Source organism: Cucurbita pepo, chromosome 17 (assembly GCF_057944985.1).
Source record: "Cucurbita pepo subsp. pepo isolate OVF chromosome 17, ASM5794498v1, whole genome shotgun sequence".
Lineage (NCBI taxonomy): Eukaryota > Viridiplantae > Streptophyta > Magnoliopsida > Cucurbitales > Cucurbitaceae > Cucurbita > Cucurbita pepo.
Window position 1 is genome coordinate 11,171,214 of NC_141814.1, and position 27,471 is coordinate 11,198,684.

General features: G+C 38.1%; 2 protein-coding genes across 3 annotated transcripts; one reads left to right on the plus strand and one right to left on the minus strand.

Moving 5' to 3' along the window:
- Nucleotides 1–2,018: 2,018 nt before the first annotated feature.
- On the plus strand, nt 2,019–8,273 carry LOC111778547 (polyamine oxidase 1). Of its 2 annotated transcripts, XR_002812567.2 has the most exons (11): nt 2,019–2,153; nt 2,278–2,527; nt 2,763–2,888; nt 3,008–3,069; nt 3,137–3,291; nt 4,613–4,756; nt 5,075–5,224; nt 6,168–6,422; nt 7,307–7,388; nt 7,491–7,893; nt 7,971–8,273. XR_002812567.2 is itself a non-coding variant. In XM_023658442.2 (10 exons), exons 1-10 carry the CDS (start codon nt 2,102–2,104, stop codon nt 7,700–7,702), a joined length of 1,488 nt encoding a protein of 495 aa, XP_023514210.2. In that variant the 5' UTR covers nt 2,019–2,101; the 3' UTR covers nt 7,703–8,040. The 2 variants fall into 2 exon arrangements, 1 of the variants encoding a protein (XP_023514210.2); XM_023658442.2 differs by having other exon boundaries at nt 7,491–8,040.
- A 389-nt stretch (nt 8,274–8,662) lies between these two features.
- CYL1 (alpha-N-acetylglucosaminidase family / NAGLU family) lies at nt 8,663–27,113 on the minus strand. The gene is made up of 19 exons (XM_087119269.1): nt 26,807–27,113; nt 26,492–26,565; nt 25,458–25,669; nt 24,954–25,075; nt 24,201–24,286; nt 23,591–23,685; nt 22,899–22,980; nt 22,664–22,770; nt 21,922–21,952; nt 20,486–20,603; nt 20,052–20,102; nt 15,662–15,771; nt 15,452–15,554; nt 14,511–14,609; nt 12,459–12,569; nt 10,745–10,905; nt 10,389–10,626; nt 10,211–10,289; nt 8,663–9,086 (listed from the first exon to the last, which is right to left on the minus strand). Exons 1-19 carry the CDS (start codon nt 27,011–27,013, stop codon nt 8,851–8,853), a joined length of 2,322 nt encoding a protein of 773 aa, XP_086975395.1. The 5' UTR covers nt 27,014–27,113; the 3' UTR covers nt 8,663–8,850.
- Nucleotides 27,114–27,471: the final 358 nt, after the last annotated feature.

Here is a 27,471-nt window from a genome sequence, read left to right on the forward strand (position 1 = left end):
TAAGATGATTGGGTTGGTGACCCGAGCCACTCGAATAGAGTTTACAACCCAACCCAACCAAACCCTCTATTTATAGATTGGGTTGAGTTATATTGTCTCGGTGTTATTGACTATACATATTACATTAATAACTACAATCTCATAAATTTTACATATAAAACATTTACGAGTCACAATCCATCATTAAAATTACTTACAAAACGTTAAATATTCTTAATTTTTTTAAAAAGTAAGATAGAGTAGGAATAGATTGTAACTTTATTTTCGGGTTGGTCGAGTTGACCCGACCAAAAAATATCAATTCACAAAACGAACCGATTTTCAAATTTTTAAAAATTCATTTCAACCAAAGCGGAAAGAAAATATAACATTATCAGGTCATATAAACACTTTTAATAATCGGTATATAATTAAAATATAAATATTATGAGATTACGAGTAAAAGACGAAAAAAAACCGAAGGAATATTCTCTTTTCAAGTTTTTCTTTTTAAAAATATATTCCTAATAACCATTTTCGTCAACCTAAAAAGATTCTTTCTTCTTTTTTACACCAAAAAATTCTTAAAACAATTATAATAAATTTTTAGTCTCTAAAATCCTAATAAATTTCAAGAAAAATAAAAAGAAAAAAAGTTCAAATATATTCATTGTTGGAGAAGCCTAAAATAAATAAATAAATAAATAAATAATAATAATAATAATATCAGAAAATACCAATTTCTTTGGAATATTTTTAAGACAATAATAAATGATGAAATTCAAATACAACTTTCCAAGTGTTTTCAAATTTAAGTTTATTTAAGTAATTAAAAAAATAAATGTAAAATAATAAATTTATGATGCTAATTTTTAAATATATTTTTATTATATGATAAATAATTTACCTATACTATTTTATCCAATTAGTCTTGGAAAAAAATAGTTTTAAAATTTTGCATTTATCCTTAAAATTTTGTATAATTTTATTTAAAAAAACAAATACTAAAAACAAAATTATTGAGTACAAAGCATAAAAAACAAAATTCCACGTGCATTTATCATGCATATCAAGCAACTAACAAATATTTAAAATTAATTTTTTTTTAATAATTAAAATAAAATAGTTATAGAAAAAAAAAAAAAAAAAAAAAAAAAAGACTGCAGGGTACAATCATACAAGTACAAGCATCATTAAATTAATGTTTATAAATTATTAGTTATTTGACCCGATCAAATTCCGATTTTGCCCCTCAAAGAACATAAATAATTGGAGTAATGACCTTATGTGTGAGGTCAATTAAGTAAGTAGTAACAATGTTTGGTTTTATTTTAATTCTAATTATAATTCGAAAAATTTCGAGCCAGTTGAGTTGGTGAGTTGAGTAAACTCGAATAGAGTTCACAATCCAATCCACTATTTTCGAATTATTTTTTATTATTTAATTTTCTTTTAATTATCCACAATACATGTAACATTAATAACTAAAATCTCGTAAATTTAAATATTAAATATTTATAAGTCACAACACATCACTAACATCAGTTACAACTATCAAATATTCTTAAATTTTTATAGTAATTTTAAATGTAAGGTAGAGTTGAGTTGGATTGTAATTTTATTTTCGGGTTGCCCGACCAAAAAAAGATTACTCCACGAACTGACTCGAATTTATTATCTTACAAAAAATCAACCGAGTCGGAAAATATCTAACAAAACCTAATATTATGGTGTGAGTTAGGTAGTTTGAGTTGGTCGTGTTATCAGATTATATGAATATTCTAAAAGAAAGGGTCGGACTTTGCATTCCTCTTATATTATTTTATTTTTATTTTTTAGATTGATTTAAAAAAAAAAAAAGTTTATTAATGATTTTTATGGTATGAAAATTTTATTTAATTTAATTTTTAGAAACATTATTTTAATAAATTGTTTATTTCTCTCTCTAAATTTTAGGAATGGAGTAGAAGTTGGGAAATCTGAAAAAAAGAAAACTATATAAACCGACTCCCGCTATTTCTTCAGCATTCATTACTACAGTCCCTGACCTTCAATTTCCCTCTCTCTCTCTCTCTCTCTCTCTCTCTCTAGAATTCTTTCAATTTCTTCCTTTCTTCCTTTCATGGATTCCCCTTCTCGATCCTCTGTCATAGTCATCGGCGCCGGTGCTTCCGGTGAGTCACTCTACTTCAATATTCCTTTAATAATGCTTTACCTTCGTATATCATTAGTGATTTCACACTCTGTTTCTGCGATGCTCTGTTTTTGTTCTCATTTGGTTGATTTTTTGATCGGAAGGTCTGTCGGCGGCGAAGGTGCTGGTGGAGAACGGAATAGACGACGTGGTGATTTTAGAGGCTTCTAACCGTATTGGTGGAAGAGTATGTAAGGAGAATTTTGGAGGTGTATCGGTGGAGCTTGGAGCGGGGTGGATTGTTGGAGTCGGCGGTAAAGAGCAGAATCCGATTTGGGAACTTGCTCTCAAATCCAGTCTCCGTACATGCTTCTCTGATTACAGCACTGCTCGCTACAATATCTACGATCGGAGGTTCGAATCAACTCCCCCGATCTTTGTGTTTCGGATTTCTTTTAATCCTCCGCATTTTCGGTCTGATTTTCTATTTTAGGGACATTATTTGAGTGCTATTGAACAATGTAATGTTGGTTGAGAGACGGATTTTGAACCTGCATCTGTCAATTTTTTGTTCCTTTTTGTGTCTCTCTTTTTTGTTTCCCGTCAATTTGAAGCGACAATTTAGGTTTCTGAATCAATGAGTTCGCAGTGGGAAAATTTTTCCGAGTGGAGTAGCGGCTGATTCGTACAAGAAGGCGGTGGACTCTGCGATTCAGAAGCTGAGGAACCAGGCGGCGGATGCCGCTGATGTCTCCATTGTATCGGAGCCGCCTTGGTAACTTCTTCTACAAGTTTATCGTTGGTTTGATGAGCATCTAAAAAAAGAGAGATAATTATGGCGTTAATATTCTCAGAACACAGTTTTATGTGATCTCTTCCTTCTTTTGTTTTAAGCACGCCGAAGACTCCGATGGAACTCGCCATAGACTTCACGCTCCACGATTTCGAGATGGCAGGTCGTTTTGGTGCCCTAATTTTGTTGATGAGAATGTTGAATTGGGAACTGATTGTGTTTATGTGCAGAGGTTGAGCCTATACCGACGTTCTTGGATTTTGGAGAGAGGGAATTTTTGGTAGCAGATGAAAGAGGGTATGAATGTTTGCTCTACAAAATGGCCGAGGATTTTCTTTTGACCTCAGAGGGGAAAATCTTGGACACTCGTCTCAAGCTCAACAAGGTGAGCAAAAAATGAGTAATTACATTTCTTCAATGCCTAAATTTTATAAATTTTATTAAATTAATTTATTTGAATGTTAGTAAAATAATTTCTCTTGTATTATTTATTATGAGTATTAATGAAATGTTTGAAAATTTATGGTTAATTTTATACTAATTGTTGAAATAATTTTGAAACAAATTGATAGTGTATACACCTCAAAAACTTTGCGTTAGAGATAATTCATGTGTTTTAAATGAAAATTTTGTCTGTTCTGGTTTTGATTACCTAATCATATGACGAAACAGAAAAAGAATTCAGGATAGAAATCCCGGGGTATCTGTTTTGTTTGCATGTGCTATTCTTAATTGTTGTTGAGATTGATGATTGACCCACTTTTGGGAGTTTGCAGATAATGACGTTTCCGAAACCCATTTCCATTCATATTTATGTGATTATTGTTGTCATTTCATTTCCCAGTTTATGTGATGTGTATGTTAGCGTAGGTAGTGGTCAACTTGTTTTGCTTTAATTCTTTTAGCGGCTGACAAGACCTTATGATCCGCACGGGAAACCTGGCTGATGAGAAAAATCTGTCTTGGGATTTGTGAGCTTTTGCAATATAATATCTGGTTGAAATTAGTGACAGCCGCCTGTTGTCCATGGCTACATTGTTGGATAATGAAAGTGATGTCATATCATTGTGAAGAGTCGTGTTCGTCTAACATGGTATCAGAGTCGTGTTCGTCTAACATGGTATCAGAGTCATGCCCTAAACTTAGTCGTGCCAATAGATGGGTAAATCCTCAAATATCGAACAAATGACTCCAAGAGAAAATGAGTCAAACACTCCTCGAAGACATAGTAAAAAATGAATAAGACTCCAAAGGAGTCGAGCCTCGATTAAGGAGAGGCGTACTTTGTTCGAGGGGAGGTGTTGGATGTGAAAGTCGCTAATTTAAGGAATGATCATGGGTTTATAATCGAGGAATACTATCTCCATTGGTACGAGCCTTTTTAGGAAGCCAAAAGCAAAGCCATGAGAACTTATATTCACAGTGGACAATATCATACCATTCTGGAAAGTCATGTTCGTCTAATATGCATAACCGTTTTACTTATTTTCATGTTAGATAGACTTTTATTATTGTTATTGTATCAATACCGGAGTGTGTAACCGGTCACCAAATTCATTTCTAGCTAAAACTAGTAGTCAGCAGCTATGGGTTGTGATGAGTGGTTAAATCGGCTATGAGTTCTAGATGGAGTTGACTGCTGTGTCATATCCTTATCTGTTTTTCTGTTCATGTCCATGACGAAATTGATGCATAATTTTTTGCAGGTCGTTCAGGAAATACAACACTCGAGAACCGGCGTTACTGTAATAACGGAGGATGGATGCATCTATGAAGCCAATTATGTGGTTTTGTCTGTCAGCATTGGTGTTCTCCAAAGCCACCTAATTTCTTTCACTCCACCTTTACCCGTACGTTTCCTTCCATTATTTATTAATCTCTCTCTCTCTGACTTTTGTCCCCTACAATTTATGACGACGTGTCGTATCTATTGCCCCTTGATTTGTGAACCTCTATATAGAGACCAATTTCCCCGTCTTCTAAGCTCGATGGGGATGAATCTTGACCCTTAATATTCATAACACAATAAATATCTCTGAGGTGGTAACATATTCCCACACCGCTCTCTGTTTCTGTGTACTGATACTCCTTGTGATCTTTTATTTTTATATAGCCGCTGGGTTTAGTACTATTCAACTAAACAGGGTGGTTTTAAATTAATGAAACAGAGTTGGAAAACAGAGGCCATAGAGAAATGTGACGTGATGGTATATACAAAGATTTTCCTCAAGTTTCCATTTAAGTTCTGGCCGTGCGGCCCCGGAAAAGAATTCTTTATTTATGCCCATGAAACCAGGGGCTACTACACGTTTTGGCAGGTTCGTTAATACTTTTCTTCTTTCAATAACTTTTCTGTTTGTTGTCTCTTCCAGCTAATACTGATCTCATCATTTCCACTCATCCATAAATAATGGGTGAATAAACAAAGCTTCGTAGCTAGAAGAATTATATACTTACTTGCCCATATAAGCCACAGGCTAGCCAGCCAGGTCTTAGGTTGAACAAGTAGTAGCCGTTTGACCTGTGCTGTGCTATGCATCAAATATTTTTTCATATGTTAGGTTCTTATATTAGTTTACTCTTATCGCTATTGACTTATTCATGATTGGAGCTTGGATGTACTTTCACAATGAATCATGCCTCAGGTGCACATGGGTCACATGCACCCTGCACCCAATTTTATATTAGTCAAATAGTGTTCTATTAATCACGATGCTAGTAGTCCGAGCATAGTTCGAGTGATAAAAAACCTAGTACCATTTCAATGTTGATAGTTCGATCTTATCTTAAAAAAAAAAAAGGCTAAAGCTTATTAACTCAAAACAATTTAGTAAATAAACTATTAAGTTAAAATTCTTAGAACTGTTGATTATTATGATTAAGTATCTTTAATGGGTAATTGTAGCTTCATTAATATGTTTTCCACTTTGTATACTATGCTTTAAGGACCTACAATCTTTGAATTCATTGACCCGTACTAGGATGCAACATTTTCTTTACAGTGCTTTAAGTTCTTCGAAGATAATCCTTTGGCACTCTCTTTTATGGTTGATTTTCTTTTCCATTGGTTTGTTGATGTATTTGTCAGCTATCATCGCTGTCAAAATCTTCTCTATGAACGTTATGGCATTTGATACTCGTATTCTGCATATCTGCATATCTGCTTCTGACAACGTTATGGCATTTTTGATCTTCTATCTATGACTGCTATGGATCAATAATCACACATACTACTGTCTAACTGACCTATGCTGATATCAGAACATGGAGAATGCCTATCCTGGGTCCAATATCCTTGTAGTGACAATAACGAATGGAGAATCGAAACGTATCGAAGCTCAATCTGATGAGGAGACATTGAGGGAATCCATGGAAGTGCTTAGGGATATGTTCGGACCTGACATTCCAGATGCTATTGACATACTTGTTCCTCGCTGGTGGAGTAACAAGTTCCAGCGTGGTAGCTACAGTAACTACCCCATCACCTCTGATTGCCAAGTTATTCAAAACATTAAGGTTTACTGCCAACTCTTTCTGCAAGTTTTCATTTCTAACTGATTGCATAATTGATCGATCGGGAATCACTTTGAAAGTAGAAACTCTCTCTAGAGGCATGTGAATACCAAATAATCTTATACCATCGAACTAAGTCAAGCACATAACTAACGTAATTCGTCAAAAGAGCATGTGAGATCCCACATCGGTTGGAGAGGGAAACTAAGCATTCTTTATATAGGGGTAGAAACCTCTCTCTAGCAAACGTGTTTTAAAACCTTGAGGGGAAAGCCAGAAGGGGAAAACTCAAAGAGGACAATATCTGTTAGCGGTGGGCTTGGGCTGTTACAATTGGTATCAGAGCCAGACATAGAGCGGTGTGCTAGTGAGGACATTGAGCCTCGAAGGAGGGTGGATTGTGAGATCTCACACCGATTAGAGAGGGGAACAAGTGCCAGCGAGAACGTTGGACCTCGAAGGGGGGGGGGGGGGGGGGTGGATTGTGAGATCCCATATTGGTTGGAGAGGGGAATGAAACATTCTTTATAAGGGTGTGGAAACCTCTCTCTAGTAGACGCGTTTTAAAACCTTGAGAGGAAGCCCATAAGGGAAAGCCCAAAGATGACAATATCGGTTAGCGGTGGACTTGGGCTATTATAGAGCATAAAATGAACTGAACTGAACTGAAATGTGACACAACAGAGCATCCTAGTGTTGTGTTCACAAGTTGTGAAACTTTGGTTTAAGTTTGTTTCCGTTGTTAGTTAGTTTTGCTAGTGTTACTTGGTTAGTAGGTTAATATCATCCCGTGTTGATCTCTTATAATTCTTAAAAGTTTTAGATTGTTTTGATATCATAGATATTTCATTTTAACCAATTCGCTTTTGAGGGCGTGTCGTTTCCAGGAGCCCATTGGACGTATCTTCTTCACCGGAGAACACACAAGCGAAAGATTTAATGGCTATGTACATGGTGGATTTCTTGCAGGTTTCAAAACATCTACTAACTAATATGGTTTCATTGGAGACTTTACATACTTCAAATACATGTTTTTCTGATGAGATTCTCTTTCATTGACCAATGGAACAGGCATAGACACAAGCAATGCCTTGTTGGAAGAAATCAGGAAAGAAGATGAAAGAAAAAGCGACGGTCAATCGTTCTTGTTAGAGCCATTGCTAGCTCTAACAGGATCATTAACTTCGACCCAAACCGAAGCAGCCTCAGGCCTTCACAAATGTGATCTTCCAACACAATTGTACCTTAACAGCAACCACGGCATCCCGGAAGCAATTTTATGACTACATGGACGACATACAGAGGAACATGGATCTCGTTTGTACGACAAAGACAACACGGTTAAGATGAGTTCGAATCCAAATTCGATTCGGGACTCCAATACCGTACATGAAGAAGAATGCATGAAATGAAGCAGGAGATAGTTAAAGAAATAAAGCTGAAGAGATGATGGATGATCTTCATAGAAACCAAGGTGTGCCCACTTTTCTAGTTATTGAAGGCTTTACTGTTACCTATCTTTTAATACAAGAAAGAACTCTCACTTTTCAGGTATCTCCAATCACCATTGTTGTTTACTCATAGCTGTTCTTTATAATTCTTTAGTATCTGTAACGCCCCAGATCCACCGCTAGCAGATATTGTCCTCTTTGGGCTTTCCCTTTCGGGCTTCCTTTCAAGCCTTTAAAACGCGTCTACTAGGAGAAGGTTTCAACACCCTTATAAATGGTGGTTTGTTCTCCTCCCCAACCAATGTGGGACATCACAGTATCATTCTTAAACAATATTAGTTCTACGATTAATAATTCATGGAAGTAGCAACAATATGAATACAGCTCAACGGTGATTGATATCTACGATTTCTCTAGAGGTTGAAAATTCAAATATCTATATGGCTCATTTCAACCGAGACTAAAATGTGAAAGATTTTAAATTTTAAGGACTAAATTATTAGATACATTTTTATAACAATTGAAAGTGCAAGAACTAAATAGTTATAAACTTGACGAAGAAATAATTCAAATCTCGCATTTCGCAACTTAGAAGTGTTTTACGTACCTCAGCAATATGTCGGAGAGTTCAAGGATCTAGATGCTCGTTGGCGACTACATGATCGATTACCGAGTAGCTGTGGAGATGGATTTGCTCTAAATTTGCAGAGAATAGTTGCTTAAATGACGAGCAATACTATCTTTCTTAACGAGAAAACGAGCTTTCATTGAGAAAAACGAAGGCACCCAAAGGGAGTCCAATAAAGCAAAGAAATTCTTTGGCACAGAGACAGAACATTTAGAGTTCATAAGGGATCTCATTGCAACACAGAAACAACTGACAGAGACCAAGAAAAACCTTTTAACATCGGAAGAAGGAAAAGACAAAGAACTGAAATGGTCATACCATGTTTGTTCTGGAAGAACATAGAGAAATTGTCTCAACCAAAGTACTTTTCATAGAAGGCTCTAGAAATAGAAATTGAATTCCCTTCAGCTTTAACTGGGTATGTTTCTGAAGCAGCTTGCCATTTGTTTGAGAACAGAATCCATTCTCTTCTCCACTCTTCCAAATGGAAGCTCTCATTTTTTCTCAGGCTTTTTGATACGTAATAAAAGTATGTCAAAGCTCTTGGAAGATAGTAGCCTTCAACAAGCCCACTCCAGTACTTATTTGCTGATAAAGAGCCAACAATATGTTCATTTCAAAGAGAGAGCATGATATATAATAGTATTTGTAACCGCCCAAACCCGCCGCTAGCAGATATTGTACTCTTTGAGCTTTCCCTTATGGTTTTAAAACGCGTCTGTTAGGGAGACGTTTCCACACCTTTACAAGGAATGCTTCGTTCCTCTCTCCAACCGATGTGAGATCTCACAATCCACCACCCTTGTGGCCCAACGTCCCTACTGGCACATTGCTTAGTGACTGGATCTGATACCATTTGTAACAGCCCAAACCCACCGCTCGTAGATATTGTCCTCTTTGGGCTTTTCCTTCAAGGGCTTCCCCTCAAGGCTTTAAAACGCGTCTGCTAGGAAGAGGTTTCTACACCTTTATAAGGAATGTTCCGTTCCCCTCTCCAACCAATGTGGGATCTCACAATCCACCCCCTTGGGGCCCAACGTCCTCACTGGCACACCGCCTAGTGACTGTCTCTGATACCATTTGTAACAGCCCAAACCCACCGCTAACAGATATTGTCCTCTTCGGGTTTTCCCTTCAAGGATTACGCCTCAAGATTTTAAAACGCGTCTGCTAGAGAGAGGTTTTCACACCTTTATAAGGAATACTTCGTTCCCCTCTCCAACCGATGTGAGATCTCACAATTTACCCCCCTTGGAGTCCAGCGACCTCGTTGGCACACCGCCTGGTGACTGGCTCTAATACTGTTTGTAACAGCCCAAACCCACCGCTAACAGATATTGTCCTCTTTGGGTTTTCCCTTCTACGATTACGCCTCAAGGTTTTAAAACGCATTTGCTAGAGAGAGGTTTCCACACCTTTATAAGGAATGCTTCGTTCCCCTCTCCAACCGATGTGGGATCTCACAATCCACCCCCCTTGGAGCCCAACGTCCTCGTTGGCACACCGCCCGGTGACTGGCTCTGATACCATGTGTAACAACCCAAACCCACCGCTAGCAGATATTATCCTCTTTGGGTTTTCCCTTCAAGGACTTCTCCTCAAGATTTCAAAACGCATCTGTTAGGGAAAGGTCTCCACACCCTTGTAAACAATGCTACGTTCCCCTCTCCAACCGACGTAGGATCTCACAGTATTAAAGTTAATAATATTACCATAATCATGAAGCTTGCTCTGATTGACCTCAGTGTTATCATACCACATAGTCACTTGAGTTCTTGCATTCCATTCATACTGAATCAAGAAGAGAAAATTTGAAGCTTTCTTTACTTAACCAAAAAAGGTAGCAATATGGTTCAAGTATCATGCCATTAGAAAGGGGTTATTCCTGACCTGCTTCATCTCAGATGGATTTGTGGCAAGCTTCTTTGCACTTTCAAGCCATGTTCCAAGCAGAAAATTTGAATCAGAAGCAAGCAATCTGTCAATATCTCTTATTAATTGAACAAATCTCTTGCTGTGATGATTCAGAGCCGCCACATTCTTGCGCTGAAAAGAAGATATAGCTTTCAAATATTCTTCATTTGCCAGCTTCCCTAGCACTTGCCGCGTTAAGTCAACCAAGTCATATCTGTTCAATGACATTCAATAAAGCTTCATTGTTAGCTTCTCTATGAACATGTTGCATTGGATCTTATCAGACATCCTTACGACTCGACCATATGCATATGGAAAACGTGTCGTTTTACCTATATGTAGCGCTGTTGCGGAGATTATCACCGGCTTTAAGGAGTAGCTGCAAGGCATTGATAACCTCCTGAGTGGAATACCATAGATGTGGCATTTTCTGATCAAAGCTTGAAGATGGATCCCAATCTGGAAGTTTGACAATGAAATCATTGTTATGGTCCTGGAAAACAACAAGTTCAAAGGAATGGATCAGTGAAATCAGGCAAGACGGAGTTAACTTGATAGAAAACATGGTAGAAGCACACATATTAGTTTAAAAGAATCCATATTGCAGGTGGGCATGGTGTTACAGTCGCACTTTTCTTGGTAGCGGACTTTGTGATTGTGCAGAACTCACTCCTAACACCGAGTGAGTTAAGCCAATCTGAATTCGTGTTGCCTGCGGCCGGGCAACGTATGCTCAAGCCTCTGGCCCCATTTTGAGAAGAAGGTTTTAGAAAACGGGGGCGGAGGGATTTTTGAAAGAGAGTTTGAAAGCAATATTGAAAGAAGGTTTTGAAAGCAATGTTATAGGCTATAAGTGATAAAGGAAACACAACGACTTATATAGCATATAACTCTGGGTGGGGAGAACTGACAATTAGTAGCATCCCACTTGTAACGACCCGATCCACCGCTAGCAGATATTGTCCTCTTTGGGCTTTTCCTTTCAGGCTTCCCCTCAAGACTTTAAAAACGCGTCTGCTAGGGGAAGGCTTCCACACCCTTATAAAGGGTGATTTGTTCTCCTCCCCAATCAATGTGGTACATCACAATCCACCCCCCTTGGGGGCCCAGCGTCCTCGCTGACCCTTTCTCCAATCGATGTGGAACCGCCACCAAATCCACCCCCCTTTGAGGCCAGCGTCCTTACTGGCACACCGCCTCGTGTCTACCCACCTTTGGGGAACAACGAGAAGGCTGACACATCGTCTAATGTCTAGCTCTGATACCATTTGTAACGACCCAGATCCACCGCTAGCAGATATTGTCCTCTTTGGGCTTCCCCTCAAGGCTTTAAAACGCGTCTGCTAGGGGAAGGTTTCCACACCCTTATAAAGGGTGATTTGTTCTCCTCCCCAACCAATGTGGGACATCACATCGCTATAATACATTTTGAGGCGATTCAGGTCAGGCAAGCCTAGACGTGATTTCGCCGAACAGTCATAGAGAGAATTAATGACTAGTCGCATCCCCCTATGATATATTTTGAGGCGATTCAGGTATAGCAGACCTAGACGTGATTTTGCCAAACAGTCATATAAACGAAAAATACAATAGTAAGACAATACAACATGATATCAAATAAAGGGTTTGGCGTGACATGGGCATGCGGCCATAAACAACACGCCTTGAACGAGCATGACTTTGACACATAGCTCACCCATATCAAGTCTTCAAGACACAAACATTAAATGCAACAAATCCAGTAAAAATAAAAAGACAAGAGAAGTGTGCATTTCATCTTGTGTTAACTAAATGATTCTCTTGAATTAGAAATAAGAACAGTCTCCAAAGTTTCACAATTTCAACAGAGCTTTTTAGGCAAAACAACCAATTTTCACGATTTCGAAAAATAGTCGAATCTACACGTAACTAGTTTGAGATGACTTTAGAAAAAACTGCTTCTACTTGAAGCACTTCTAAAGGCTTTTTTTTAGAACTTTCAAGGTTATTTTTATGGTTAAACAATATAAATTTCTTTTCTGAACATTATGCCTCAACTTTACATACCGCAATGCCATCAGTGCAATTGTAAATTGTATGATAAAGAACGTTCCAAGCTGCCTCGACGTAACGATCTGCTTTGCCATAACGACAACGGGAGTAGGTCTTCAACCAATCCTACAGGTGATTACAAGATTTCATTATGGCCCCTTACATGATCATCATAGAATTATTTCATGGAAGTTTACATAAATCCATTATATGCAAGAACACATAATTGTGTCAGCAGTGGATATTACAGGAGAAGAATAAGAATTGTGACAGAGAGAGAATGAGAACAAAGAAGATAATATCAGTTCCAAGAGAATATGTAAAAGCTATCAAAGTACGTGGACTCACTATAGCCAATGTTCAAATGCAACAGCCTAAGCTCACTGCTAACAGATATTGTCCGCTTTGGCCCGTTACGTATTGTCGTCTGCCTCGGAGTTTTAAAACGCGTATATTAGGGAGAGGTTTCCACACCCTTATAAGGAATGCTTCGTTCTCCTCTCCAACCAATGTGGGACCTAACAATCCACCCCCCTAGGGGGTCCAGCGTCCTCATTGGCACGCCGCCCTGAACCTGGCTCTGATACCATTTGTAACAGCCTAATTCCACCGCTAGCAGATATTGTCTGCATTACATATCGCCGTTAGTCTCACGGTTTTAAAATGTGTCTGCTAGGGAGAGGTTTCCACACCCTTATAAGGAATGCTTCGTTCTCCTTTCCAACCGATGTGGGACCTAACAATCCACCCCCCTAGGGGGTCTAGTGTCCTCGCTGGCACACCGCCCTGAACCTGGCTCTGATACCATTTGTAACAGCCCAATTCGCTAGCAGATATTGTCCGTGTTACATATTGCTGTCAGTCTCATGGTTTTAAAATGCGTATGTTAGGGAGAGGTTTCCACACCCTTATAAGGAATGCTTCGTTCTCCTTTCCAACCGATGTGGGACCTAACAATCCACCCCCCTAGGGGGTCCAGTGTCCTCGCTGGCACACCGCCTTGAACCTGGCTCTGATATCATTTGTAACAGCCTAATTCCACCGTTAGCAGATATTGTCTGCATTACATATCGGCGTTAGTCTCACGGTTTTAAAATGCGTCTGCTAGGGAGAGGTTTCCACACCCTTATAAGGAATGCTTCGTTCTCCTCTCCAACCAATGTGGGACCTAACAATCCACCCCCCTAGGGGGTCCAGCGTCCTCACTGGCACGCCGCCCTGAACCTGGCTCTAATACCATTTGTAACAGCCTAATTCCACCGCTAGCAGATATTGTCTGCATTACATATCGCCGTTAGTCTCACGGTTTTAAAATGCGTCTGCTAGGGAGAGGTTTCCACACCCTTATAAGGAATGCTTCGTTCTCCTTTCCAACCGATGTGGGACCTAACAATCCACCCCCCTAGAGGGTCCAACGTCCTCGCTGGCACACCGCACTGAACCTGGCTCTGATACCATTTGTAACAGCCCAATTCCACCGCTAGCAGATATTGTCCGTGTTACATATCGCTGTCAGTCTCATGGTTTTAAAACGCGTCTGTTAGGGAGAGGTTTCCACACCCTTATAAGAAATGCTTTGTTCCCCTCTTCACATTAAAATAGCATGAAGTTTCTTTCAAACCAAGATATTGTGGTTCTTCATACTTTTATCTTCGGGTGGTTAAAACATACACGACTCTGAACCGTGTAAATCTCTATGGTTCCTTCAAATTCTCAGATCTATGGAGAGAAGGATTGACAAACTACTAAAAAAGCCAACATCTAATAAGTCATCACTTTATTATGCAGGTTGCAACATTATAACAGTCCAAGTCCACCGCTAGCAAATATTGTCTTTTTTGGGCTTTTCCTTTCCGAGCTTCCCCTCAAGGTTTTAAAGCACGTCTGTTAGGGAGATGTTTCCACACTCTTATAAGTTATATTTTGCTCCCCTCTCTAATAGACGTGGGATCTCATAATGGTGTGAATCACTGAACATAGATATTGCCTCAACTATGTATTTCTTTTTTAAAGGAAACAAAAACCATTCATTGATGAACTATTAAAAGGCATTTAGATCAAAACTACCTGGACTTCAACTTTTTTGCTGCGAAATGCCATTTCAGACATCAATTCATAAACGACCGAATTATGCTCTATTCCTTCCATGCACATGCCAACGCCAACCTACCATAGGGAAGGAAACACCATGTGTAAGAGGATCAAATATCAAGAGTTCCAATCTTTACATTCTACTTTCACATGCATGAATGGGATGAAACGAAGAAATATAGAACTATGGTCGACAAAATATACAGCGAACAAACATATCTTCTGTTCTCTAAGAAATATTAGCTAGCTGCATGCTCATAGGAGTGTTGAGGATTGTTGGGAGGAAGTCCGATATTGGCTAATTAAAAGGATGATCATGGGTTTATAAGTAAGGAATACGACCTCCAATGGTATGAGGCCTTTTAAAAAAACCAAAAGTAAAGCCATGAGAATTTATGCTCAAAATGGACAATATCATACCATTGTGGAGGTCCGTGATTCCTAACATGGTATCAGAGTCATATCCTTAACTTAGTAATGTCAATAGAATCCTCAAATGTCGAGCAAAGAAGTTGTGAGCCTCGAAAGTGTTAAAAAAGTGACTCAAGTGTCGAACAAAGGGTGTACTTTGTTCGAGGGCTCCAAGAAAGGAGTCGAGCCTCAATTAAAGGGAGATTGTTCGAGGGCTTTATAAGCCTCAGGGGAGGCTCTATGATGTATTTTGTTCGAGGAGAAGATTGTTAGGGGGAGTTCCACATTGGCTAATTAAGAGGATGATCATGAGTTTGTAAGGAATACTATCTCTATTGGTATGAGGCCTTTTGGGAAAACCAAAAGTAAAATCACGAGAATTTATGCTCAAAGTAGACAATATCATACAATTGTAGAGCTCCGTGCTTCCTAACAAGGAGTTCATGTGCAAAATGCATCACGTACATAAGACCTTAGTAAATTATACAATACAGAATGAAACATACCATTGTTGAGTTTTCACTTGCAAGGGCATCGACCGGACCGGAAGAGATTGCATCCAATACACCATACATTTCTATATTTCCACCAAAGTTATGCAACATACACCTGAAATCAAACTAGGTTTTAATAAACTTGTGAAATAAAAACATTGAAAGGACATTACTGAGACGTTCCGATGCTTCTTTGAAAATGGGAAGAAATGGGTTACTGACCATACATAGGGTGTGCCATAAAATTGAGATGATGTTTTCCAAATAGGCTTGACGTCCGCAAAAAGATCAAGAACAATCATTTTCCCAAATGGGACTGAATGAAGTAGTGCCTGCAGATCCCATAAAAGATGGCTAATAAATGGTATTATGAGACAACCAAAAGGCCAGAAAAAGAGTCACTTTGACATTAACTAGATATTTACATTCAGCATATGTTGCTAGCACCTAATAGTTTGACCGTGGATTACATAACAGGCACAGGAAAAAGACAACGTTGTAACAGCTCAAGCCCACCGCTAGCAGATATTATTCTATTTGGGTTTTCCCTTTTGGCTTCCCCTCAAGGTTTTTAAAATGCGTCTACTAGGGGAAGGTTTCTACATCCTTATAAAGAATGCTTCGTTCTCCTTCCCAACCGATGTGGGATCTCACAATCTACCCCTTTTCAAGGTCCAACGTCCTCGCTGATTCTCGTTCCCCTCCCCAGTCGATGAGGGATCTCACAATCCACCCCCTTCGGGACCAGCATCCTCGCTAGCACACCGCCCGGTATCTAGCTCTGATACCATTTGTAACAGTCCAAGCCCACTGCTAGCCGATATTGTCCTCTTTGGGCTTTCCCTTTCGGGCTTCCCTTCATGGTTTTTAAAATGTGTCTGCTAGGGGAGGTTCCCACACCTTATAAAGAATGCTTCGTTCTCCTCCCAACCAATGTCGGATCTCACAATCTACCCCCATTCGGAGTCCAGCATCTTCGCTAGCACTCGTTCCCCTCTCCAATCATCGTGGAATCTCACAAATAGACGATAGATAAATGATTTTTTGTTAGACCCACTTGGATTTGACATCATCCACCCCCATCAACCCATATTGCAAGCAGATGGGTTCTGATTTCTTTTCTTTGATTCAGCCTACTTTTAGAACTTCTATAAGTTCGTTTTCTGTCCAACGTTCTCTTCCAATTCACGGATACCGAAACACCCTTCATTTCCATTAGACTTCCGAAGTCTAGATCCATGCTCAAGAACAGTTACTCTTAGGACAATTCGAGAGGTACCAATGTATATTCCAAAGCAAGAACTGTATCTCTTTCGATACACCCATATATTTCCCAGCCTCATTCCTGTTCCCCTACCCTAAACAATTCCCTCTAACAACCTCCAACTATTCCACATAACTATAAACCAGTACAACTTTAAACAAGAGATGAGGACATTGGGTGAGACTCTTTAGATCAAATACATCCTTTACCAGTAACAATGACTGTTAAGAAATTCTATGTGGTTTGTGTGCGTATGTTAAAGATCACGTATTTGTTTAGAATGCTGTCAGTTAGTATCTAATTAACTCTCCGTTAGGAGTTAGATCTAGTTTTTTATTTGATTTAGTTTTGATTTGATTAGATTTTATTTTGATTTGTTTACTCGTTTGTTACCAGATTTTCTGCAGATTTTTAGGTAAATTTTCTGAATATCTTTTGTTATCTCTGTATAAATATGGAGCATTCTTGCTCTTCATAATTCAATCTTCTCATTAATCATTCAGTAAATCCCTCTTTCACTAACAATTGGTATCAGAGCTATCTTCTTAAGGGATCTGTGAGATCAAAATGGGAGAATCAAGTTTTTCAGCTGTTGCACCACCAGTCTTCGATGGAGACAATTATCAAATGTGGGCAGTTCGTATGGAGACTTATTTGGAGGCCTTGGATCTTTGGGAAGCAATAGAAGAGGATTACGAGGTCCCTCTGCTTCCAGCAAATCCTACTGTAGCACAAATCAAATTACAGAAGGAAAAGAAGACAAGGAAATCAAAGGCAAAAGCTTGCCTATTTGCCGTTGTATCTGAAATGATCTTCATGCGAATAATGTCCCTCAAAACAGCAAAAGAAATCTGGGATTATCTCAAGGCTGAATATGAAGGAGATGAGAGGATTCGTGGAATGAAAGTCCTGAATTTGATCAGGGATTTCGAGTTGCAGAAGATGAAGGAGTCAGAGTCGGTAAAAGAGTATTCTGACAGACTTCTCAGCATCGCCAACAAGGTGAGATTGCTTGGTTCTGTATTAAATGATTCCAGGATCATTGAAAAGCTGCTAGTCACTCTTCCAGAGAAGTTTGAAGCCACCATTACTACTCTACCATTATTACTCTGGAGAACACCAAAGACTTGTCAAAGATTTCTCTTATAGAGCTCTTGAATGCTTTACAAGCGCAAGAGCAAAGGAGGTCTATGAGACAAGAAGGGGTGATTGAAGGTGCCTTACTTGTTAAGCATCAAGATAGTTGCAGGTATAAAAACAACAAAAATTTCAAAAATCAATTGACGTATGGAGATTCATCTGCCAATTATCAAAAGACAAAAGGAGGAGGTTTCAAAAAATCCTATCCACCTTGCCGCCATTGTGAGAAGAAAGGTCATCCACCATACAAGTGTTGGAGAAGACCTGACGCCTTCTGCTCCAAATGCAATCAACTTGGACATGAAGCTGTGATCTGCAAAGCCAAAGATCTGGTGAAAGAAGTAGATGCACAGGTAGTTGATCAAGAAGAAGAAGAAGATCAATTGTGTATGGTCACTTCTTCCTCAAGCAAAGAATCAAGCGAGAGCTGGTTGATTGACAGTGGGTGCACAAATCACATGACATATGACAAGGAGTCTTTTGAGGAATTAAGAGACACCGAAGAAGATAAGAGAGTGAGGATTGGCAATGGTGAACACTTGGAAGTCAAGGGTAAAGGCACAGTAGCTATAACAAGTTAGGAAGGTACAAAATTTATTCCAGATGTTTTATTTGTGCCTAAAATTGATCAAAATATCTTAAGTGTTGGTCAGTTACTTGATAAAGGCTATAAAGTGTTGTTTGAGAATACGCAGTGCTTGATCAAAGATGCTAGTGGCAAAGACTTGTTCAATGTCAAAATGGAAGGAAAAAGCTTTGCTCTAAATCCGACGGCCTTTATATCCAGAGTTAGTGCCACTGAGATTTGGCACAAAAGACTTAGACACTTTCATCATCGAGGTTTGCTTCAGATGCAGTTAAAGAAGTTGGTAGAAGAACTCACTGACATTGATGATGACATGCCTCCTTACCGTGCTTGTATTTTTGGGAAGCAACATAGGCAACCCTTTCCTAAACAGGCATGGAGAGTCTCGAAAAAACTGCAGCTGGTTCATATTGATCTTTGTGGTCCTCAGCGAACACCATCATTAAATGGTAATCTTTATTACATTGCTTTTATTAATGATCTAACGAGAATGTGTTGGATATTCTTGCTGAAGCAAAAATCAGAAGTTGCGGGTGTATTTTGGAAATTCAAAGTCAAAGTTAAGAATGAAAGTGCATGCTTGATTCAGACTATAAGATCAGATAATAGCAAGGAGTACACTTTAGAAACTTTTAGCAGGTTTTGGGAAGAGGCTAGAATTGAACATCAATCGACAGCACCATACACTCCTCAACAGAATGACGTCAATGAAAGGAGGAATAGATTCATAATGGAGATAACGAGATGCATGCTTCATGAGAAGGATCTTCCAAAACGTTTTTGGGAAAAAGCAGGAAACACTATTATGTGTTTGCAAAATCTAATTTCAACAAAAGCTGTGAAGGACTTGACACCATTTGAGGTTTGGTATGGTTATAAACTTTCTTTAAAGTTCCTTAGAGTATTTGGGTGTCTTTGCTTCACTTACATTCCACAGGTCGAGCGTGATAAGCTTGACAAAAAGTCAGAAGTTAGCATCTTTGTTGGGTATGGCACTATATCGAAAGCTCACAGAGTTTTTGAACCACACATTAGTTGTGTTATTGTGAGCCAAGATGTTCATTTTGCTGGAAATGAGCCATGGAATTGGGAAGAACTGACGAAGGTGAATCTGATTTCTAATGCACCAAACAATTTAATCTTTGGTAGCATGTTAGAAGAGTCTAAAGATGAACGACAAGATGCTTTGGTTGATGATGCACCTGTCCAAGGAGGAGCTTTCAATGATCGAGAAAAACAAAATCTGAGAGTTGGTTGATCGACCTCTAAACAGAAAAATAATTGAAGCAAGATGGGTGTTCAGAAAAAAGCTTGGAGTTCACAGCATCTAAATAAGGAGGAGTGTTAAAGATCACGTATTTGTTTAGAATGCTGTCAGTTAGTATCTAATTAACTCTCCGTTAGGAGTTAGATCTAGTTTTTTATTTGATTTAGTTTTGATTTGATTAGATTTTATTTTGATTTGTTTACTCGTTTCTTACCAGATTTTCTGCAGATTTTTAGGTAGATTTTCTGAATATCTTTTGTTATCTCTGTATAAATATGGAGCATTCTTGCTCTTCATAATTCAATCTTCTCATTAATCATTCAATAAATCCCTCTTTCACTAACAGCGTACATACTTTCATTTGTTCAGGTTTCCAAAAAGTAGAGTCTGAATAGAAGAGCCATCCCTGCACACAGATAGAACAATCAATTTAATACAAATATAGAAAAAAAAACTCATCAAACTAAAATTTGTAAAAAGTTTGATTTGCATAAACATCCCCGAAATTTGAATGAACCCGTCTTTCTATTCTACAATTTTGAATCTGCTGAACTCCATAAACAGTGTGGTTCCAAAATAAAGTTCCAGAAACCAAAGGATTATAAGAAATAAAATTTTACTCTATAAACAAAAAAGTTTAACATGAAACCAAAAACAAAACTTGTTTAGATAGTGAATTTCTTAAAGTTCTTATTGTTAATGATAGTTGGACTAAGTACACCGTATGCGGCTATGACTAGTCAATTAATTAAGGACACAAAACTATCTATTGTAACATGAGGAGCATACTTGCATAAGCCACACAGCATCCTTATCAGCTTTCACCATGGCTTTATAGACAGAAGCTCCAAGTGATGAAATATATGAAGTGTCATTGGTAGGTGGAGTATTTTCATTGAATGTATCACTGCAATGAACAGGATATATATCATTCAGTTCTCCATGGCAGCAAGATATGATAAATAAGGGAAGTGAAGGAATTTCTCTAAATCTAGTTATTGCAATGATCTGTTAGAGATTAAACTTGTTTCATGCACTTAAATTCTAGTGTTTTTTAACATGTTCCAAACCAACAAGCCTAAGGGTCCTCATTTGGAAACAATGGACACATTTAGTTCTTTGCTGGAATGAATAATAATGCAAAATGAACTATGGACAGCCATTGTGTATTCGGTTTTAGATTCAAATTTTTCTCTCTCTCTCTCTACTACTTTAATAGCCCAAGCCCACCATTAGCAGATATTGACTTCTTTGGGCTTTCCCTTCTAGGCTTCCCCTCAAGGTTTTAAAACGCGTCTACTAGGGAGAGGTTTCCACACCCTTATAATGAATGCTTCGTTCCCCTCTCCAACCGATGTGGAATCTCACAATCCCCCCCCCCCCTGGAGACCCAGTGTCCTCGCTGGCACATCTTCCGGAGTCTGACTCTGATACCATTTGTGTTGAAATATGATTCAAAGTGTTGAGATATGATTCAAAATATTCGAACTACCAAGATTTTAGGAGATTTCAGGAGATTGTTAGTAGATTTGAATTTATCTAAATTTCCATAATTTACTATTTCTGGTCCAGTGTGTAAGCCTATAAATATTGGAATTGTGTAAGTATTTAAGCATTGAGTGAGAAAATAATAATAAAGCAACACACCTTTCATCTATTTCATCTTTTCATATCTCTTTCACTATCCCTTTTCCCAACAATTTGTAATTGCCCAAGCCCACCACTAGCAGATATTGTCCTCTTTGGGCTTTCCCTTCTATGCTTCCCCTCAAGGTTTTAAAACGCGTCTGCTAGGGAGAGGTTTCCACACCCTTATAAGGAATGTTTCGTTCCCCTCTCCAACCGATGTGGGATCTCACAACCACTTGGATGCAATATGCTTCCAGATTGCCCATGAGTTGGTGCAATAACTCATAAAGGGCATTCTGATCCATTTAAACTGTGTTCCTTTGGGAATTGGAATATTTTCCTATAAGACACAAATGAAAACTAAGCATTGAGAAAGGTTAATACTAACTAAGAAAACCTTACAAAAAGTGTTGAGCATTGAGAAAGGTTAATACTAACTAAGAAAACCTTACAAAAAGTGATGTTCCAACACATCGATCCATATAATATACAGTGACTTAATGCACAGGGAAAGTGCTTATCCATCAACAGGAAAACAATATACATCAAGAAAAAACGTGATAAAGATAATATTCAGTACTACAAATAATTGTTACCAGTTGTAAATGTCTGTTACATCCCCATACTCTGCAGAAAATACAGAAAATGTGAAAAACAAAAGCATAATAGTTCAATGTCAAAAGTAATGTGTAACTTGAAGAGATATCTTTTGTGAACAATCTATATTTCCAATAGCATGACAACAGCATACTATTAATCTATAAAAATATTTTAACATACTTAAAGCTGAAATTGATAGAGCTAGTTGACATGCATCATATGATCATACACAACAAATTATACCCGTCTTAAAAGAATGCATCCGTTTATGCAACGCAGACAGGCTCCCAATGTAAAGTATGTTGATATGGGGTAGATTCTATTATTTTGAACAATAATTCTAAAAATAATGTCTTTGCTAACTGCATTTAGAATCTTTTTTGTAATTTTATTGTGTTTTCTTTTGATGTGTAAACGCAAATAACCTATTAAAAAAGGGAATCGTTATCACTTAAAAAAGCATGAATTTGTGAATAGCAGCTTTGATGAACACAATACTATTAACTTTTACCATTCATTCAATCTCAATTTTCAACAACGATTTTGAAAAACAATCCTTTACTTTCTAATTGTTAACTGAAAAACAGACTATTGTTCTTTCGACATGGTGATAAGCGTGCATGATGAGATACCGATATTAAAGCATGAGAAGAGCAACGACTTGGCCGATAAGCTAATTTTACGTCATAGCAAATTCGAGAAGAGCTTTTAAGTCAAAGCCAACGGATGGAAGTGCACCTTTAATTTGTTGTCTGATAAAAGCCTCCCCAATCTTGACAAACAGAGGATCAGAAGGATTAAGAAGGTATGTACAGCATGTACTAGGATCAGCATTAATTGAATTCCTAACAGGGGAAAACAAAATGGAAAGCTTTAGTTCGTAGAAATTATATTTAGTAATGGGAAACTTATCATAAGAAAAAAAAATTAAGAATTATCATATCCCATATAAAGGGAAACAAAAATGGGATACCAATTTCCTAATCTAGTTATGTCTGCTGAGGGAAATCTTTTTGCCAAAGCTGCTGGAACATTTCCAGAGAATGATGGTAGAACTGAAAAGAAAAGAAAGAAAAGCCTATGTTAAATAATCAAGTTTACAAACAAAATGACATGATAAATTATCGTCACTTTTTGTAACAGCCCAAGCCCACCGCTAGCAGATATTGTCCTCTTTGGGCTTTCCCTTTCGGGCTTCCCCTCAAGGTTTTTAAAACGCGTCTGCTAGGGAGAGGTTTCCACACCCTTATAAAGGGTGTTTCGTTCTCCTCCCCAATCGATGTGGGATATCACAATCCACCCTCCTTCAGGGCCCAGCGTCCTCACTGGCACTCATTCCTTTCTCCAATCAATGTGGGACCCCACCAAATCCACCCCCTCCGGGGCCCAACGTCCTTACTGGCACACCGCCTCGTGTCTAACCCCTTTGGGGTACAGCCTCCTCGTTGGCACATCGCCCGGTGTTTGGCTCTTATACCATGCCCAAGCACACTGCTAGCAGATATTGTCCTCATTGGGCTTTCCCTCAAGGTTTTTAAAATGTGTGCTAGGGAGAGGTTTCCACGCCCTTATAAAGGGTGTTTCGTTCTCCTCCCCAACCGATGTTGGATATCACACTTTCATAACCATTAAGTTATCTTTATCTAATAACTAGAATTAGCAAACCTGGAGTCATCCCCAACTCTCGCATTCTGGAAAGTATCTGTTTCTGTAAAGCTAATTGTTGATCCAACCAATTTTGTGATAAAGGCCCACCCCACCTTTGGTAAGATAGATGTCAGTGTATATGAATGGAACAAAGAAAAGATGAAAACATCAAGGAAAGCCGGATTATCTTCAGTAGCCATCTTAGAATGCATCATGTAAGTTGGAAGTGTTTCTGTAATTGATTTACACTCAAGTCTTAAGAAACATTTCAATTAACAAGTAACGATACGAAAAGTAAAAACGAATATTATAAGTTATAACAATTCTTTCGTGATTGAGGGCCACAAAGAAGGCACAAAATAAACTAAATCTTAAGGCCCATACTTCTATCTTCCACAAGTTGAGAGCTTTTCTCATTAATAAGTGCTTAAGAATGCCAATACTCAATAAAGCAACCCACCAATACATGGATGTGCATTCTATAAGTGCTCATATATTTCTATGTAGCATACATGCATAAATTGTAAATAACATGTTGAGATTGAATATATGACTTCTGGGTAAATTTTTATGTTCTATAGTTCAAGAAGTTTAGGCAAAAAAATCAAGAACAATTAATTTCACCCACCCATGTAGATTTCCCATGCGAGCCCAGGCAAGGAAAGCAGGTCCACCAAAGAAATTGTCCAAATCTTTGACAGTGAGGTTAAAATCCTACAAGTAAAAAAGAAAAAAAGTAGTGTCACTCAGGTGAAAGTGAAAATATGATAATACTAACTGACAGCGACCCTATGAACACCATTTAGAAAGAGAAAAGAGATAGGGAAAAACTCGAGATTGTTCACAAAGGCAGACTCTTAGTTTGGAATGGAGTCCTTGAACATGACCTTTATTTCTTCCTACAAATAATATGCACGATTTCGAACGGTGAAAAAGAAAACTCCACCAAAAATGGGGAGACTTGTGACAAATGCCTTTGCAAAATGGAAGGACATTAACATCCAAGAAAAAAATAACAAGAACTCTTCAATCCATCTGAACCAGATCCTTACAAGAGTAAATAAACGTTTCAAAACAATCATTTTCTATTTTTATACTATGTATGTATCATAGTAATTATCTTTTTTCAATTTGGGAGGAGATGCCTGAGTAGACTAAAGCGTCGGATTGCTAATCCGTTGTACGAGTTTTTTGAACGGAGGGTTCAAATCCCTCTTATATAAACTCAACAGTGCCTGTCTCCAAAAGTTCATCCTATTTCGAGTCGTTCTATTCTCTAGTCCCAACCTAGTTGGAATCTCAACTCTAAAAATTAAATTTGAATCTCAAGAAGGTGCAGATTTGGTTCCTAAAATAAAATAAGGCCTTGGTAATTGCTCACCCTGAAAACACTTCTCCAAATTGATTCTTGCCCAGTGAATGCCAAAGGAAGGTTAATTCCATGGAGGGCCATCCAGTCTATCTCTTTCTCCCATCTTTCCCAATCCCACCACACATAGGAATCTGAAAAGTGGATTGAAATATCGGATAATACTCGAAAAGAAAAAGATGTGTTATCTAACTGATCTCTAGTTCAATAAGCATAAATGTAAATACTTATCATTTAAAGAGAAGAAAAACCAAGAAGATTAAAGAATTGTGATGAGCATGATATTGATTTCATGGATTGATATCCAGAAAGTCTTTGATTCAGTTTTCTATCCCTTCTTGATATGGTAATCATCTTCCTCAATCTACTTTCCCCACCTCACATTCACCAAAAATGAACTTTATTTTGCATATTCTATATAATTTAAAGAAAAAATCCTTTGCATGCTAGAACTTGACATTCATAACTCTTAACACAGAGGTCGAATCAAATCACAAATAAGAAATCAGCACTTACAGCTTGAAGTAACAACATTTTGGTAATAGTTCCATGGCACGGGCCGCTTAACCACAACTCCGTTACCCTCTAAAAGAGGCAGAGATCCTGGTTTAGGAATAGAAGCTAATTGAACTCCACCAGTCTTGTCCCAGGAAACATGAGCACCACACCAATATTTTAAGTACCAGTAAAGACCAGACGTAATTTCAACCGCGGTGGTGCCTCGAATCCTTGAGAAGATTGCCAAAAAAAACTAAAATAAGTAAAATATAGTTCTTAAATCACCATTAAACCGAAAAGCTTGAGCTGATAGGTTATAGTAAATTTAATTATATCCAAACACTGACACTTATACTAACATATCCCTCTAGGAGTGGTGATTGGAAGAGTCAACCATTCTATTAACGAACACAGCTAAGCATTACATTAATGAATAGAAGGGAAAGTGATCAAAATTAAGTTAAAGCGTCTTAACCATTTGTTGGTGGAAAGGCCAACGAAACACTTGTTGAGAATTGTTGGGAGGGAGTCCCACATTGGCTAATTTGGAATGATCATGGGTTCATAAGTAAGGAATACATCTCTATTGGTATGACGTCTTTTGGGGAAACCCAAAGCAAAACCATGAGAGCTTATGCTCAAAGTGGACAATATCATACCATTGTGGAGAGTCATGCCCTTAATTTAGCCATGTCAATAGAATCCTCAAATGTCGAACAAAGAAGTTGTGAGTCTCGAAAATGTAGTCAAAAGTGACTCAAGTGTCAAACAAAGGGTGTACCTTGTTCGAGGACTCTAGAGGAGTCGAGCCTCGATTAAAGGGAGGTTGCTCGAGGGCTCCATAGGGCTTGGGGAGGGTCTATAGTGAATGATCATGGGTTTATAAGTAAGGAATACATCTCCATTGGTATGAGGCCTTTTGGGGAAGCCCAAAGCAAAGCCATGAGAGCTTATGCTCAAAGTGGACAATGTCGTACCATTGTTGGAGAGTCCTAATTCCTAACAACACTTATTCTTTTCCTCATACTTTATCAATATGAAAGGCAACATACAATATCTCTGCGCCATTACTGCTTGAGGGCTTGAAATTACTTATCAAGAAGCAGCTTCCTCCACCACAAACGTCCTGATGATAAATAGAGAATCAGAAAACACGATTAGAGTTCATTTTTCCCGGAAATTTGGAGAATGCTTAACGTGCTGATTACAGAATACAAAATTAGAATGAAAAGCATAATTAGGGCTCAAAGATTGTGGCACATTTCACATTATCACTTGAGATTTCTCTAAAAATGCGATCGAGATATAAAAACTGAAATTGAACTGAAGAAAACACAAGGGGGGCGGAAAGTTCCCAATCTTGGTACCCTAGAAACAATCTGAAACTTGAAGCTATCCACATGAGTCGGCAGCAATCGCCGGAGTAGACCCTTCGCCGCAGCTTCCTGAATCGAAGGAGATGAAGTTTTGGAATCCAAACGATGGATTATTGCTTTAATTGCTTCTTGTTCCGATAGAGCAAACGGAAATACGAAGAGAATCAAAACCAAAATCAAGGAGTTGAACTTCGACATGCTTCGATGGTGTTGTTAGAGAGTGGGGATCAAACCATGGAAGGCTCTGCTCAGCTCAGCTCAGTGCTCACCGTTAAAAAGAATACCCAGAAAACGGTCAACGGAGGTATCATTGGGTCGCACCAAGATTATTTTTATTATTTTTTATCTGGTTTCAATTTAAGTAAAATATATAGAAATTAATTTATTTTATTACATGGTTAAAATATAAAATTATGGTTAAATTTTTTTTAAAAAAAAAATTGATAGCTACTAGTTAGATCTCGACAACCTTTTTGGACATTGATTGTTACGTATGAGTTAATTCGACTTTACTCGATCACCTCTCTTTACTTTTTCTCAGTAAATAGACTTTAAACAAATAGAATTTACGTGAGAGTAAAATAGATACTTTGAGCTCAGTTCATAAGAATCAATCCTTCCCCTTATACGATATCACCTAATTGAATTGAAAAGTG